Source organism: Pituophis catenifer, unplaced genomic scaffold (genome assembly GCF_029215685.1).
Source record: "Pituophis catenifer annectens isolate HBS135680 unplaced genomic scaffold, rPitCat1.0.hap2 SCAF_5, whole genome shotgun sequence".
NCBI lineage: Eukaryota > Metazoa > Chordata > Lepidosauria > Squamata > Colubridae > Pituophis > Pituophis catenifer.
Window position 1 is genome coordinate 106,621,105 of NW_027256885.1, and position 13,061 is coordinate 106,634,165.

Below are 13,061 nucleotides of genomic sequence, written 5' to 3' on the forward strand. Positions count from 1 at the left end.
TGTAGAAAAAATGATTTTAAAAATAAAAGAAAAAAGCCTCTGATGATCGCACGGCTCAGCTGGGCATTTGGGGGGGGGCAGGGATTTTTGCTACCGGTTCTCTGAACCACCCACCACCATCGCTACCGGGTCAGGCGATCCGGTCCGAACTGGGAGCATTTCACCCCTGCCACCATCCCTTTACTAGAGAACCTACAAAGAGCAATTAAGCAACGCATACTACCACACAGTGTATTCCCACACAGACTAAAATTCTTCACAATTCTGACTTACTCCTGGCAAAATAACAAACTATGAAGAAGATGACTGCAGGTATTCAGAACAAAAATTATCTCATCACATGTAAACTAGTTTATTTTTTTAAGTTAAAAAAGAGAAGTCAAAATGGTGTAAACAGCAATAATGTACAGTAGACCTTTGATTATAATACCATGAGAATACATTCCCATATTTCTGAAAGATATTTCCAAATTTCTGAATGTTAATCTAGTATGTGAATTATTTTTTACTTGTATACAGTAAATGCTGAAAAGGGACTAAATAAAATATGATGTAGCACAGTATGAAGAAACTGTAACCGAAGGAATACAAAAATGGAAAAAAAACTGGGAAATTTGCATACTACAAAAATATGAATGGGAAGAGCTACTCTGTTTAGGAGAAAAAATATAAGGAGGTGACAGAGATGCCCGTATCAAATAACCTTCTGGCACTCAAATGACTACCAAAAAAAAAAAAAACACCTTACTTTTACATTAGAAATATGCAATTTGTATTTTAAACTTGCAGTACTGAATGCCCTTTTATTAAAGAAAAGCAATACTATTTATTCTGAAAGGGCTCTCATGGCTGGAGTTCTTACTATTTTAAACCCAGTCAGCATGTGCTTTTTTAAAACTCCCCACTGGAACATTTTACAATTAAAATTAATTCAGGTCTGAAAAATTCATTGACCTTTAAGCTTTTAACAATTTTCTAGCTCACAGATCACTGTCAATATTTGCAAATCTTTATATTTTATCTTTATATTATATTTCATTGGCACCACTTTTCTTTCCCCTATTAATATTTCTTTACACATGTATGCTTATCCATATCAGAGAAGAAGGAACAGCTGCTACTCACAGGAAATCTCTGGGGTCCTACAGCAGGTCTTGGCTGGGTTGGGACTGGCAGCAAGGGCACTAAAAACAAGGAACACACCTTTTAAATCAATTTGGTTTAGCAAAAAATCCAGGCCATTTTCATATGCAACCAATTCACAGGCAGCTGCTGTCCCATTTTCCTCAACAGCTTGCAAGCAGACAATATGTGTTAACACCATGCAACAGGACAATTAGGATGCTGATTAGACAAGGCATACGCAATTTGAAATATTTGTTTTCTTTCACACATTACTGAATGAGGGACAAAATCTTGACAGAATGGCATCAGAGGCATGCCATAATTTCCCAAAATTCCAGATACCACACCAATTCCATTGGTTAATTCACATTAATTCAATTATGCATTATAGTACCATATACATTTACTAGGAAGTAAGACTAGTTAAACTCAGTTGCATATATTCTTGAGTAAACATGTTCTATATTAGAATATCATTCACACTGTGTTGCACCTCCTAAGATAACGCAATCAATTGATTTAAATTTTTGCAAATGGAGCAAATGGAAAAAGGAAGTATACAAAATTAAGAAAAAACATGTGAAGGACTCTGCACTGAATTAGCTGTTCTAGAAGTAAGCTGTCAATATATATTTTATTTATTTATAAAATTTATTGGCTGCCCATCTTACCACAAGGTAACTTTGGGAGGCTTACAGTGATAAAAGTGTATTTATACATGTACATTAAAACATAAATAAATAAAAACCAAACATTAAAATCTAATGACACGTGGGGAGGGCAGGGACAGAATGTGGGAGGTGGGATCTGTTGTTACTCAAACAACCACCTCCACTGTGCTGTTCCCCCGTCGGGACGCTAAGCCAACTGGCAGAGCCTGGACAAAAGGATAGGAGGGTTGGGGCCAGCCTCACATTGGGGAAGGGGGGGGGGAAGGGAGCAAGATGTTCCAGAGGAAACAGCAGAGAAGGCCCTCCTCCTGGACCCTGCCAGCCGGAATAATCGGGCTGACAGGGCCCGCAGCATGCCTCCTCTGCCGGCATGAGTGGGATGGGCCAATCCAAGTGGGATGAAACAGTTCCTCATGTAGCCTGGACCCATGCCATGAAGGGCTTTAAAGGTGATCACCAACACCTTGAATTGCACCTGGAAGCAGACTGGCAGCCAATGAAACTTGAAGAGCAGTGATGTTCCAGGGACCATTCTTGGGCCCCCCAAACTGCCTGCACTACCGCACTCTGCACCAGCTGTAGCTTCCAGATGCTCTTCAAGGGTAGCCCCGTGTAGAGTGCATTACAATAGTCCAACCATGAGATGACCAGGGACTGAAGGACTGAGCACAAGGAATTCTGATCCAGGAAAGGCCGCAACTAGTGCACAGCACGAAGTTGTACAAAGGCTCTCCTAGCCGCGACTGCCACCTGCTCCTCAAGCAAGAGTCGCAAGTCCAGGAGAACCCTCAAGTTGCGGACCGGATCTGTCTGGGGCACTGCCAACCCATCCAAAGTCAAAGATGACAAAGTCCCAGAGCCCGCAGCCCTGTGTACCCAAAGCCATTTGGTCTTGCCAGGGTTCAGTTGAAAGCCTGTTGTCCCCCATCCAGGCCTGCACTGCCTCCAGGCACTACGAGAGGGCAGCCACACCATCACTTGGGTAACCAAGAGTGTAAATATATACAACCTGCTTTTACTGCTACTCATCTAAATTATAAAAGCACATTGACTTTATGCAAATTTCTGCATCAGAATTACTCTGGCATGATAAAGAAAAGTTGTGCTAAAGTTTTATTTGATTATAATTTAAAAACTCACTGAACAAAACCCTGAAATCACTAAACAAAACTCTAGGTACTGTTTTTTTTTTCTGTTTCAAGAACATATCCTCATTTAAACCTTCACTGATTATGCTAGGCTATGACATAGTTTTATTTCAGCATGTTACTGTGAACTCTTTCAAAGTGGCCATTCAAAGTTACAACAGCACTGAAAAAAGTGATTTATGACTGTTTTTCACAGTTACAACCGTTTTTTTTTCTTTTGTTTTTTTTTAATTTGATTTATATGCCGCCCTTCTCCGGAGACTCAGGGCGGCTTACAATGCGTTAAGCAATAGCCTTCATACTTTTGTATATTTATACAAAGTCAGCTTATTGCCCCCACAAACTGGGTCCTCATTTAACCTACCTTAGAAAGGATGGAAGGCTGAGTCAACCTTGAGCCTGGTAAGATTCGAACCTGCAGTAATTGCAGGCAGCTGTGTTAACAGGGTGCTTTAAACCACTGTACTACCAAGGCTCTTTGCAGCATCCCTGTAGTCACGTCATCAAAATTCAGATACTTGGCAACTGGTTCATACTTATGACTGTTGCTGTGTCCCAGGATCATGTGATCCCCTTTTGTGACCTTCAGATAAACAAAGTCAATGGGGAAGCCAGATTCACTTAACAACAATTTTCCTAATTTAACAACTGCAGTGATTCACTGTGACAAGAAATGTTGTAAAATGGAGCAAAATTCACTTAACAAATGTCTTGCTTAGCAACAGAAATTTTGGGCTCAATTATGGTTGTAAGTCAAGGACTACCTGTACAAACCAGTACGAAGCACAATATAACAAATATATAAAAACCAACAAAACTGTGAGCAATAGCAAACAATAAAAGTTCTGCAGCACTCTACATCCCAACTTCTAATCTTTTACCCAGTACTATCCACAAAGCTACTGGGATTTTTTTTCTACAGTTCTTCCACTAGAAGTCCTTCCCATCATCTATTTCCAGGGGATGAATCTGAAGAACTCTGTATAAAAATCTGCTGTACTATGAAAATAAAGATAATATCAAAAGAATATCAATATCAAGAAAGACATTTGATCTACACTGATTAGCATAGTTGATAATGATCAACAGCAGTTTTCTTGGCTTCTATTTCCTTGTCAGTGGTACCTCCAAAGAGATTCTAAAAAATCCAAGTACGTTTACATCCAAATACGTGCTTTACTTCTAAGCAATAGGCTTTTCCCATTGCATTTTATATTAATGCCCATACAAGGATAAAAGACCTTTCACTTTCTTTGAAAAAATCCTTACCTTGAACAGGTGTTACTACAGTTCCTTTGAAGTGTGGATTTATGTGTATGTTTTTTGGCTGCTGGGAGGCCACTGAAGGAGGAGTCATCAGTATCCTTGGGGTTTCTACTTGGATTGGCATATGAATTCCTTGAGAGGGAGGGGGTGGTGTATGATGCTGAGTGGGGACAGGGAGCAGACCTTGTGGCTGTTGTTGCTGCTGCTGTGGTGGTTGTTGCTGCTGCTGCCGCCGCTGCTGAAAAAGATTCCTAATGGGTTGCTGATGACGAAATATCCTTTCTGAATGTGTCTGAAATTAAAAACAGAAAATAATATTACTTGGAAAATTTAAAAAAAATGTCCCCACAAGGAATACATGAGTTTTATATGGGATTAAGCAGATTCATGGCTGCTGATAGTACCTACAAATTCATAGGGTGCCTTCAAACAGTTTTTCTTGGGGAATGGGCAAATGAAAGTGGAGACATCCTAACCTTGCTGAACATGGTTCATGCATGCAGACTGAATGCACAGAAGACTGTTTCTTGGGTACAACATAGCATTACTTTCTTACGCACATGAGTACAGATAGTCCTCAATTTACGACCACAATTCCCCCCCTTTTTTTAAAAAAAATATTTTATTGAGTTTATACACATATATAAAATAACATTTCCATTAATATTGGATGTGCAGTGTTTATACATATATACAGAATATATACCTGGTGTCACTTAGGCTACTTTTTCCTTTTATTTAACACACCTTTTTCTATTTCTTTCATTTTATCATTCATCCATTCATACCACCTTCCCCACACGGTATAGTATTCTGAATTCTCGTCATCGTTTATTTCATGGGTTAGTTTACTCATCTCTGCGCACTCCAGTATTTTCCTAATTATAAGTTCTTCTGGTGGCAGAGCTTTCTTTTTCCAATATTGTGCGTAGGCCAGTTTAGCAGCTGTGATTATATGTATTATTAGGTGATTCTTTTTCTTTCCATATGACCTCTTTACTATTCCCAGGATAAATATTTCCGGTGTCAATTCAATATCTTCTCCAATTATTTCTTGTAACCATCCCCTAATCTTACTCCAATATCTTTTCACTTCAGGACATGTCCACCACATGTGAAAGAAGGTGCCTTGACCATAGCCACATTTCCAGCAGTTTGGGTGCATGTTGGGATACATCTTTGCTAGCCTAGCAGGGGCTAAATACCACCTGTGGAGCATTTTGTAATGATTTTCCTTATACGTCGCAGCTCTGGTCAATTTATAATTTTTATTCCATGCCTCTTCCCATTCATTAAAATTTATGCTATGTCCAATATTTTTCTCCCATACACTCATTTGGTTTTTAGTTATATCCTCCGCTCTGTCCTCATCCAATAAATAGTTGTATAATTTAGCCAGAATCTTTTTACCTGTTCCCATCAGAACTTTATCCAGCCCGTTATATCCTAGTTCTATGCCGCATTGTTCTTTGTCTTTCTGGTACCTGGATTTTATTTGTAAATAAGTCCACCAGTCTAAATTTATTCCTTGCTCTCTCAGGGCGTCATTAGATTTAAGATTTCCTCCTCCATCTAAAATGTCTTTATACCTACACATTTTCTCCATTCCCCACCTACTGGGATAGATCAGGGCCTCCATCGTGGAGAGCCATTTTGGGACTTTTGTGTAATATCGCTGCCTGATTCCAGTCCATGTTTGTATTAATGAGTCCCTAATTTTATGCCTATGAAAATATGTTTTTAAAAATGGCGACTGCCGAGGCTTGAGAAGGGGCTGAAAGTGAGAGTCCTTCCGTTTTCCATTAAGATACAAAGTAGCGGAATAAATACTTTTGGTTACACTTAAGATAATGTTCTATCTTTGTGTTTTTCTCTTCCTGGAGATCTGATATTGATCTTGGTTGGAAAGAAGTCCTTTTTTTCTTCTTTGCCTCTCTTTTTTTTTTAAGAAAATAGTTTGTCTGTGTGGAAATATGGCATTAAAGCTTGTAAAGCCGGACAAACAAGCTGTGGGGGGGATTCCCCCATTAATAAACTACGTGAACAAGTTTTAAAGCTCCAGGCTCAGAAAACTGATTTTAATATAATTGAATTTCTTTTGGAGGAGATTGTAAGAAGGGATGAGATTGTGAATCAGAACTTTGAAAAAATTAAGCAGGAAATTAAAGAATTAGTGCAATTAAAGTTTGATACTCTGGACCGAAAGATTATAAAAATGGCTAATGGCTTTTCAGAATTTATGATCAAGTTGGATGCAAATACTAACTTATTAGAGTCTAAAGTGGAAGAAATTGAAGACAATTTGGACAATAGAATACAAAAAATTGAAAATGATTTGACAAACACTCAAGACAATAGCTCAGAAGAAAAATTTAAAATGGAGGCTGATCAAAAGACTGGTAATGCAGAAAACATGCAACAACGGATTGAAAGAGAAGTTTTAATGATGCAATATAATTTTACTGAATATGCGATTAGACTGAGAGGATTACAGGAAAATAACAGAGTTGATTTAAGGAAAATATCTTCTGAAATTCTGGCTGGGATCTTAAAGGTCCAACCTGAGGAAGTATTTTGTAGGATCAATAGGATTGCAAAGCAAAGGCAATTGCCTAGAGATGTGGTGATTTATTTTACAGATACAGAAATTAGAAATAATATTGTGCAAAATTCCTTCAACTCTACTTTGCAATTGTTTGGAAGAAAGATTTGGATTTACAAAGAGCTCCCGCCCAAGATGTTATTGGAAAGGAAGAAATTTGGTTTTCTGGTGACTGAGCTAAAAAAAAGAAATATTCTATTCAGGTGGGATGCCCCAGTTGGTATAATACTGAGATATCAAGGAGAAAGATACCAACTAAATACTGTTGAAAAAGCGCAAGAATTTTATCAAAAATTTTTGAAAATGAACTTAACATCTTTAGGCACAATACAGGATAAGCAGAAGGAGTTGGAAATAAAGGGAAAACATCGAATTACAGAGGCTGTGGTGGACAAATTGCCTTTTGATTCTTTAGACACCTCAGCTGGATTATCTACAAATATGAGAGAAGTGGCATCGGAATCTAACGTGATGACTCATCAAGTCACAGACAAGTATGGAGCAAAAAAGAAATATGAGACACAAAAACAAAACCAACAAGATCAAGTTATAAAGCAGAATGAAAACCGATCAGTTGATATACAACTTGTAGAAAGGAAACCAGGATGGAGTTCAAACCCACAAAAAGAAAAGAAAAAAAGAAATAGGTCTCACAAAAATAAAAACTTCTAAATTAAGCAACAGTGAAGCCAGTTATTTTTTAAAAAAATGAATGAATATATATATATATATATATATATATATATATATATATATATATATATATATATATATATATATATATATAGTTGAGGCAAAGTATTGGTTAATATTATCCTGAGGAGAGTGACAGATCTCTACAATGCCGTAATTTTAGGATGTGAAAAGAGCCTTAAATAGTTGAATTGGAATTATCTACTTTGGATTTCTTTTTTTTTATTGATAAATATATTATATTCATTTTAAGCTATAAGGCAAGAGAGCTATGCTGGGGCATGCAGAAGATCTGGTTGTTACCCAATATGATGATGGGAATTAATAATCCTGATGAAAGCCACAATTACAACTATATGGAATATAATTATAATGTCACTCGGGTGGTTGGTTTTTTTTTTCTTTTATATACATATGAGGATATTCATTACTGATGGGGGCAGATGATGATGGAGGATTTTGAACAAACTGTTGCACCAGGAAGCTATGTTACCCCAATATGGATGATGGATTCAACAATCCAGTGGAAAGATATCAAAGAAGATATTATATGGATTATAAATTTAAAGTTATTGATTTTTTTTATATAACGGAATATATTTTTTTTAGCAGGGTGGGCAGTGGTTTAAAGATTGTGCATGGCAATTTTGTAGGAAACTGGGTGGAGATAGGTTAGTTTACTGATTGTTTAGTTTAAGAAAAGGGATGTTTAAGTGATATATTTAGGGGAGTGGAGAAAATGGATAGAGTTGAATAAATGTTAAATTAGGATTTATGGGGAAGGCTGCTTTGAAATGTTATATTAATATACACAAAAGATTAAATGTTAAAGTAGGATTTATTATATAGTTTTAAAGTGGAAGGTTGTTTTGAAATGTTGTAATATACAGATAAAAGTATGGGGGAGGAGAAAAAGGGCAGATTATTACTAAATTGGGAGTTATAATAATATTATGTTAAATTAGAAGTTTTCATACAATGTTATAGATGAATGTTTTTTTTGAAATGTATGGTAAAAGGGGGAAGTAATAATATTAATAATATTATTAGTAAGTAAGGGTCAGTATTTAGAGGAGGGAGTAAGGGGATGGTAAAATATTATATAATCTGTTATGAATTAGGTTTTTGTTGTGAAGAAGTCTCAGGGGGGATGGGTGGTGAGGGGGGGTTAGGGAGGAGGGGGGGAGAAAAATGGGGGAAAAAATTGTATTTGAAAACTTTTTCAATAAAAAAAAAATGTTTTCTTTTTCTTCTCTGTGTCCCATAGGTGTGCATGCCACCCTTTCTGTAAATTGTGGCCTTCCAGAGTTAGGATCCTCTTATTTTCCAGGATAGCCCAGTCCCTTATCCAAACTAGCTTAGCTGCCCTGTAGTATGTTTCCCAATCAGGAAGTCCAAATCCTCCTATATTCCTTTTTCCCTGTAAAATTTTAAGAGAGAACCTCGACTTTTTCCCCTCCCATACAAATTCCCTAATGATTTTGTTTAATTCTAAAAAAAATTTTTTTATCTAGATTCACCGGTATATTTTGGTATAAGAATAATAATTTGGGGAGGATGTTCATCTTAATCGCAGCTATCTTGCCCAAAAGTGACAAGTGTATTTTCTTCCATCTATCCAGGTCTTGTTTCATTTTCTTAATTAAAGGGGTATAATTATCATCTTTTAAGGATGAACACCTTGGGACTTCCGGTCTGGAACCGCGGCGACACAGTTGGGGGAATGGCGGGTTCTAATGAGCCCGCGAAAACCCCGACTGACAATCCATCCTCCGATCGGTCTTTGACCGACCCCATCCTGTAGGGATGGGGGGAGAAGAGGAGCACCTCGTTGGGCCAAGAGGAACAGGCAAGTTCCTCAAAGGCCAGAGGAAATCCTCTAAGTCGGAGATGGGGGTAGGCAGCCATGGCGGCTGTCACAAAGCCACGGTGGACCGGGAAAAAGATCGTGCTGGAGAGAAGAGGAGAGAGCAATACCTTGAAGCCGGGTGAGTGACACCGACCCAGGCAAAGTAACAGAATTAAATGGATGGGGAAAAAAAAAAAGACCCCAAGCCTTAAACAGCGGCTGCAAATCTACGGGGCTTGAAGATTAAGGAAAGAAAAAAAAACTTTTGGAGACAAAGACCCATGACAGACTTTGAAATTCGATTTGGAATAATTGGCATTTAACAATTTCAAAAGTGGATTTTTTCTTCTTTTACTTATTTGGAGTTGATTGGAGAAATGTTTTTCTTGGAATTTACACCTTTTGAAAGTTAACGAGGCTAATGAAGAGTGACAGACGGGTGGCTACATAATTGCCATGGAGTCTGCGGTGACTAAGCAGGAGAGTGGATTAAAGAGATTTCCCTTTCGTTTGGAAAAGAAACATTGTAAATGACTTTATACCTTGGACTATTTTGAAATTAACACTAAATTTATGGATTTTGGAGATTCTTACTCTGTCCCTGGGTAATTCTATGAAGAAAGAAAAAATATTTTGGACTCTTTACAATGGAATTTAACAAGCCTAGCAAAAAAACTGGGTGCAGCGTAGGAACAAAGACAGGAAGTTGATGCATCACATGTGAACCAGACATTCCAAAAGCATTAAAGTGACACACATAATTTTTTTAATTGAGCAGATAGACTTTTGAAGTGGAACAGCTGGACAGAAAGGAGAAGGAAGGAAAAATAAAATAAAATAAAATGTAATTAAATTGAAATGTAATGTTTAAAAGTTTAAAGGTATAAATGATTCTTAGATAAAAATTGGAGGGGTTTTGGAGTAATAAAAATAGAAAATAAGAGATGGTAATTAAAATAGAGGATTGAGATAAAGGTGGCTAAAAATATTAAAGAAGAGTATGTATAAATATGAGATAATTTTAAGAAAAATGTTTGATGTAATATGTTTTGACTTTAACTTGTAAGCAATGTTAGATTGGTAAATATGTTTAATTATGGTTTTATTGAATGAAACAAGAAGTTACACAGATCTTAGTAACAAAGTGTGATTTAATTTAAAATATGCTGGAAATGATTATCATGAAACACATGGAGAACCAATTTGAAAAAGTATGTTGGAAAACTGACATGCAATAGATAATTATATTGCAAGGGAATTAGAAGAGGTGATGGGCACCAATTAGTTAAGAGTTTGAGACTCGGGAATTATGTGGAAACTAGTTAAAATGCTGGAAATCAGCCAAACAATGGTGGGAGTTTTGGAGGAGACTATGCTGGAAATCAGCCAAATATAATATGCTGGAAATCAGCCAATAAAATGCTGGAAATCAGCCAATAACAGGAGGAGAGTTGGAGGAGATATGCTGGAAATCAGCCAAACAATGGTGGGAGTTCTAGAGGAGACTATGCTGGAAATCAGCCAAATATAATATGCTGGAAATCAGCCAATAAAATGCTGGAAATCAGCCAAGTAATAGGAGGAGAGTTGGAGGAGATATGCTGGAAATCAGCCAACATAAAATGCTGGAAATCAGCCAATAATGGTGGGAGGATCAGAGGAGAATATGCTGGAAATCAGCCAAGGCTGGAAATCAGCCAAACATAACATGCTGGAAATTAGCCAAACAATAGAAGGATGTATGGAGGAGAACATGCTAGTAATTAGTTTAAATAAAATTTCTGGGATGAATCTGTGTAATTTGAAATGTGTAAAAGCAATGATAAAATTTAAGATATCAAGATTTGATGGAATGGGTCAAGAGTCCAAGAAATGTAGTTAGAATTTTGTTGTATAAATGGTAAGAAAAATGGAAATGTATTGAATTTGAAATTAAGATCTAAGGTGATAAAATCGTGGTTAATAATTAGAATAAGAGATTAGAATATTGTTAAAAAGCATTTTGCAACTGATGGTAAAAGAGATGATAAAGACAATGTGGAGAAGAACCAGATATAAGCAGGATTGATACTTAAATATAAATGAGCTTAAGTAAATATGAAATTAAAATTGTATCGATACAATAGATATATATAGATAAGGATGTTAGAATTTATGTTAAAATTTATTCTTCTTATGTTTTGAATATTCACCTTTTAAAGATGTAATGGGAAATTGTGAATGGAGTTTGTTAAAGGAATGTAAGCGTGGTAACCATCTATGACCGGATCGAGTTTTTGCTCTTGAAAGTTATATTTTATGTTTATGTTTGAAAAATAATAAAAAATATTTACAAAAAAAAAAAAGGATGAACACCTTGTAGTTATCCAAATTCCTAGATATTTTATTTTTTTAATAACCTGTAGTCCCAGCATTTCTTCTATCTCCTTCTTCCGTACCTCGGTTACATTCTTGGTTAATATTTTGGTTTTGGTTTTATTCAATTTAAAGCCTGCCACCTCTCCATATTTGCCCAATTCCTCTAGCACTTTTTGTCCAGATTCTATTGGGTCCTCTAGGATTAAGGCTACATCATCCGCAAATGCTTGCGTTTTGTAAACCTCTTTCCTAATCTTTAAGCCTTTAATTTCCTCATTATTTCTGATTTTTTGTAGCAGGACTTCTAGGGCCAAAATGAATAATAATGGTGACAGGGGGCATCCTTGTCTTACCCACTTCCTGATCTGGAATGTTTTTGTCCTATCTCCATTTACTAAAATGCTCGCCCTTTGGTTATCATAAATAGTATTTATCATCTTTTCAAAATTTGTTCCGAATCCTATTATCTTAATTTGTTTAATCATAAAGTTCCAATTTAAATTGTCGAATGCCTTTTGGGCGTCTAAAAAAACTAAGGCCTGCTGTTTTTCCGGGTGTTCTTCATAATATTCTAGGACATCCAACACAATTCTCAAGTTGTCCCTAATTTGCCTCCCCGGGAGGAATCCATTTTGATCTTTATGTATCCAAGTGTTTAATATTTTTTTGGTTCTTTCCGCCATTATACTCATGAATAGTTTATAGTCGGTGTTTAAAAGGGAGATTGGTCTGTAATTCTGAATTTGTTTTAGGTCGGCACCTTCTTTCGGCAGTAGTGTAACATGTGCTTCCCTCCACGATTCTGGAATTTTAGAACCCATCAATGCATCATTGAAAATTTCCACTAATTTTGGTTGTAATATTTCTTCTAATTTTTTATATATTTCCCCTGGGAATCCATCCAGGCCTGGCGATTTGTTATTTTTAAGTTTAGAAAGAGCTGTTTTTAGTTCTTCAGCTATTATCTTTCCATTGAGCATTTCTGTCTCTTCCTCTGTTATTCGTGGAAGCTCTGTGTTTACCAAATATTGCTCTATTTTTTCTTCTGAGACCTCCTCTTCTTTGTATAGGGTTTCATAATACTCCCTAGCTCTTTCTAGTTTATCCTCTTCTTTATTTAACAGGTTACCCTTGGAGTCTTCTAATATATGAATTGTCCCTTTTTCATTTTCCTTTTTTAGTTTATAGGCCAGCCACCTGCCCGACTTGTTGGCATTTTCAAAATAGTATTGTTTCATTCTTTTTATTTTTTGTGCTAAATCCTCTTGATCTATGATGTTCAATTTGTGCCTCCACATCAGCCAACTTTCTTTTGCTGCTTTATCTCCCGGGTCTTCCTGGAGTTTTCT

The 13,061-nt window shown here is 36.5% G+C and overlaps 1 protein-coding gene across 1 annotated transcript in view; it reads right to left on the reverse strand.

Moving 5' to 3' along the window:
* RBM33 (RNA binding motif protein 33) overlaps nt 1–13,061 on the reverse strand; it is a 324,419-nt gene that overhangs the window by 147,739 nt on the left and 163,619 nt on the right. The window contains exons 9-10 of the mRNA XM_070944365.1: nt 4,214–4,502; nt 1,126–1,184 (exon numbers count right to left, since the gene is read on the reverse strand). Of these exons, the coding sequence (XP_070800466.1) occupies nt 1,126–1,184; nt 4,214–4,502 (348 nt within the window). The remainder of the gene's footprint in view (nt 1–1,125; nt 1,185–4,213; nt 4,503–13,061) is intronic.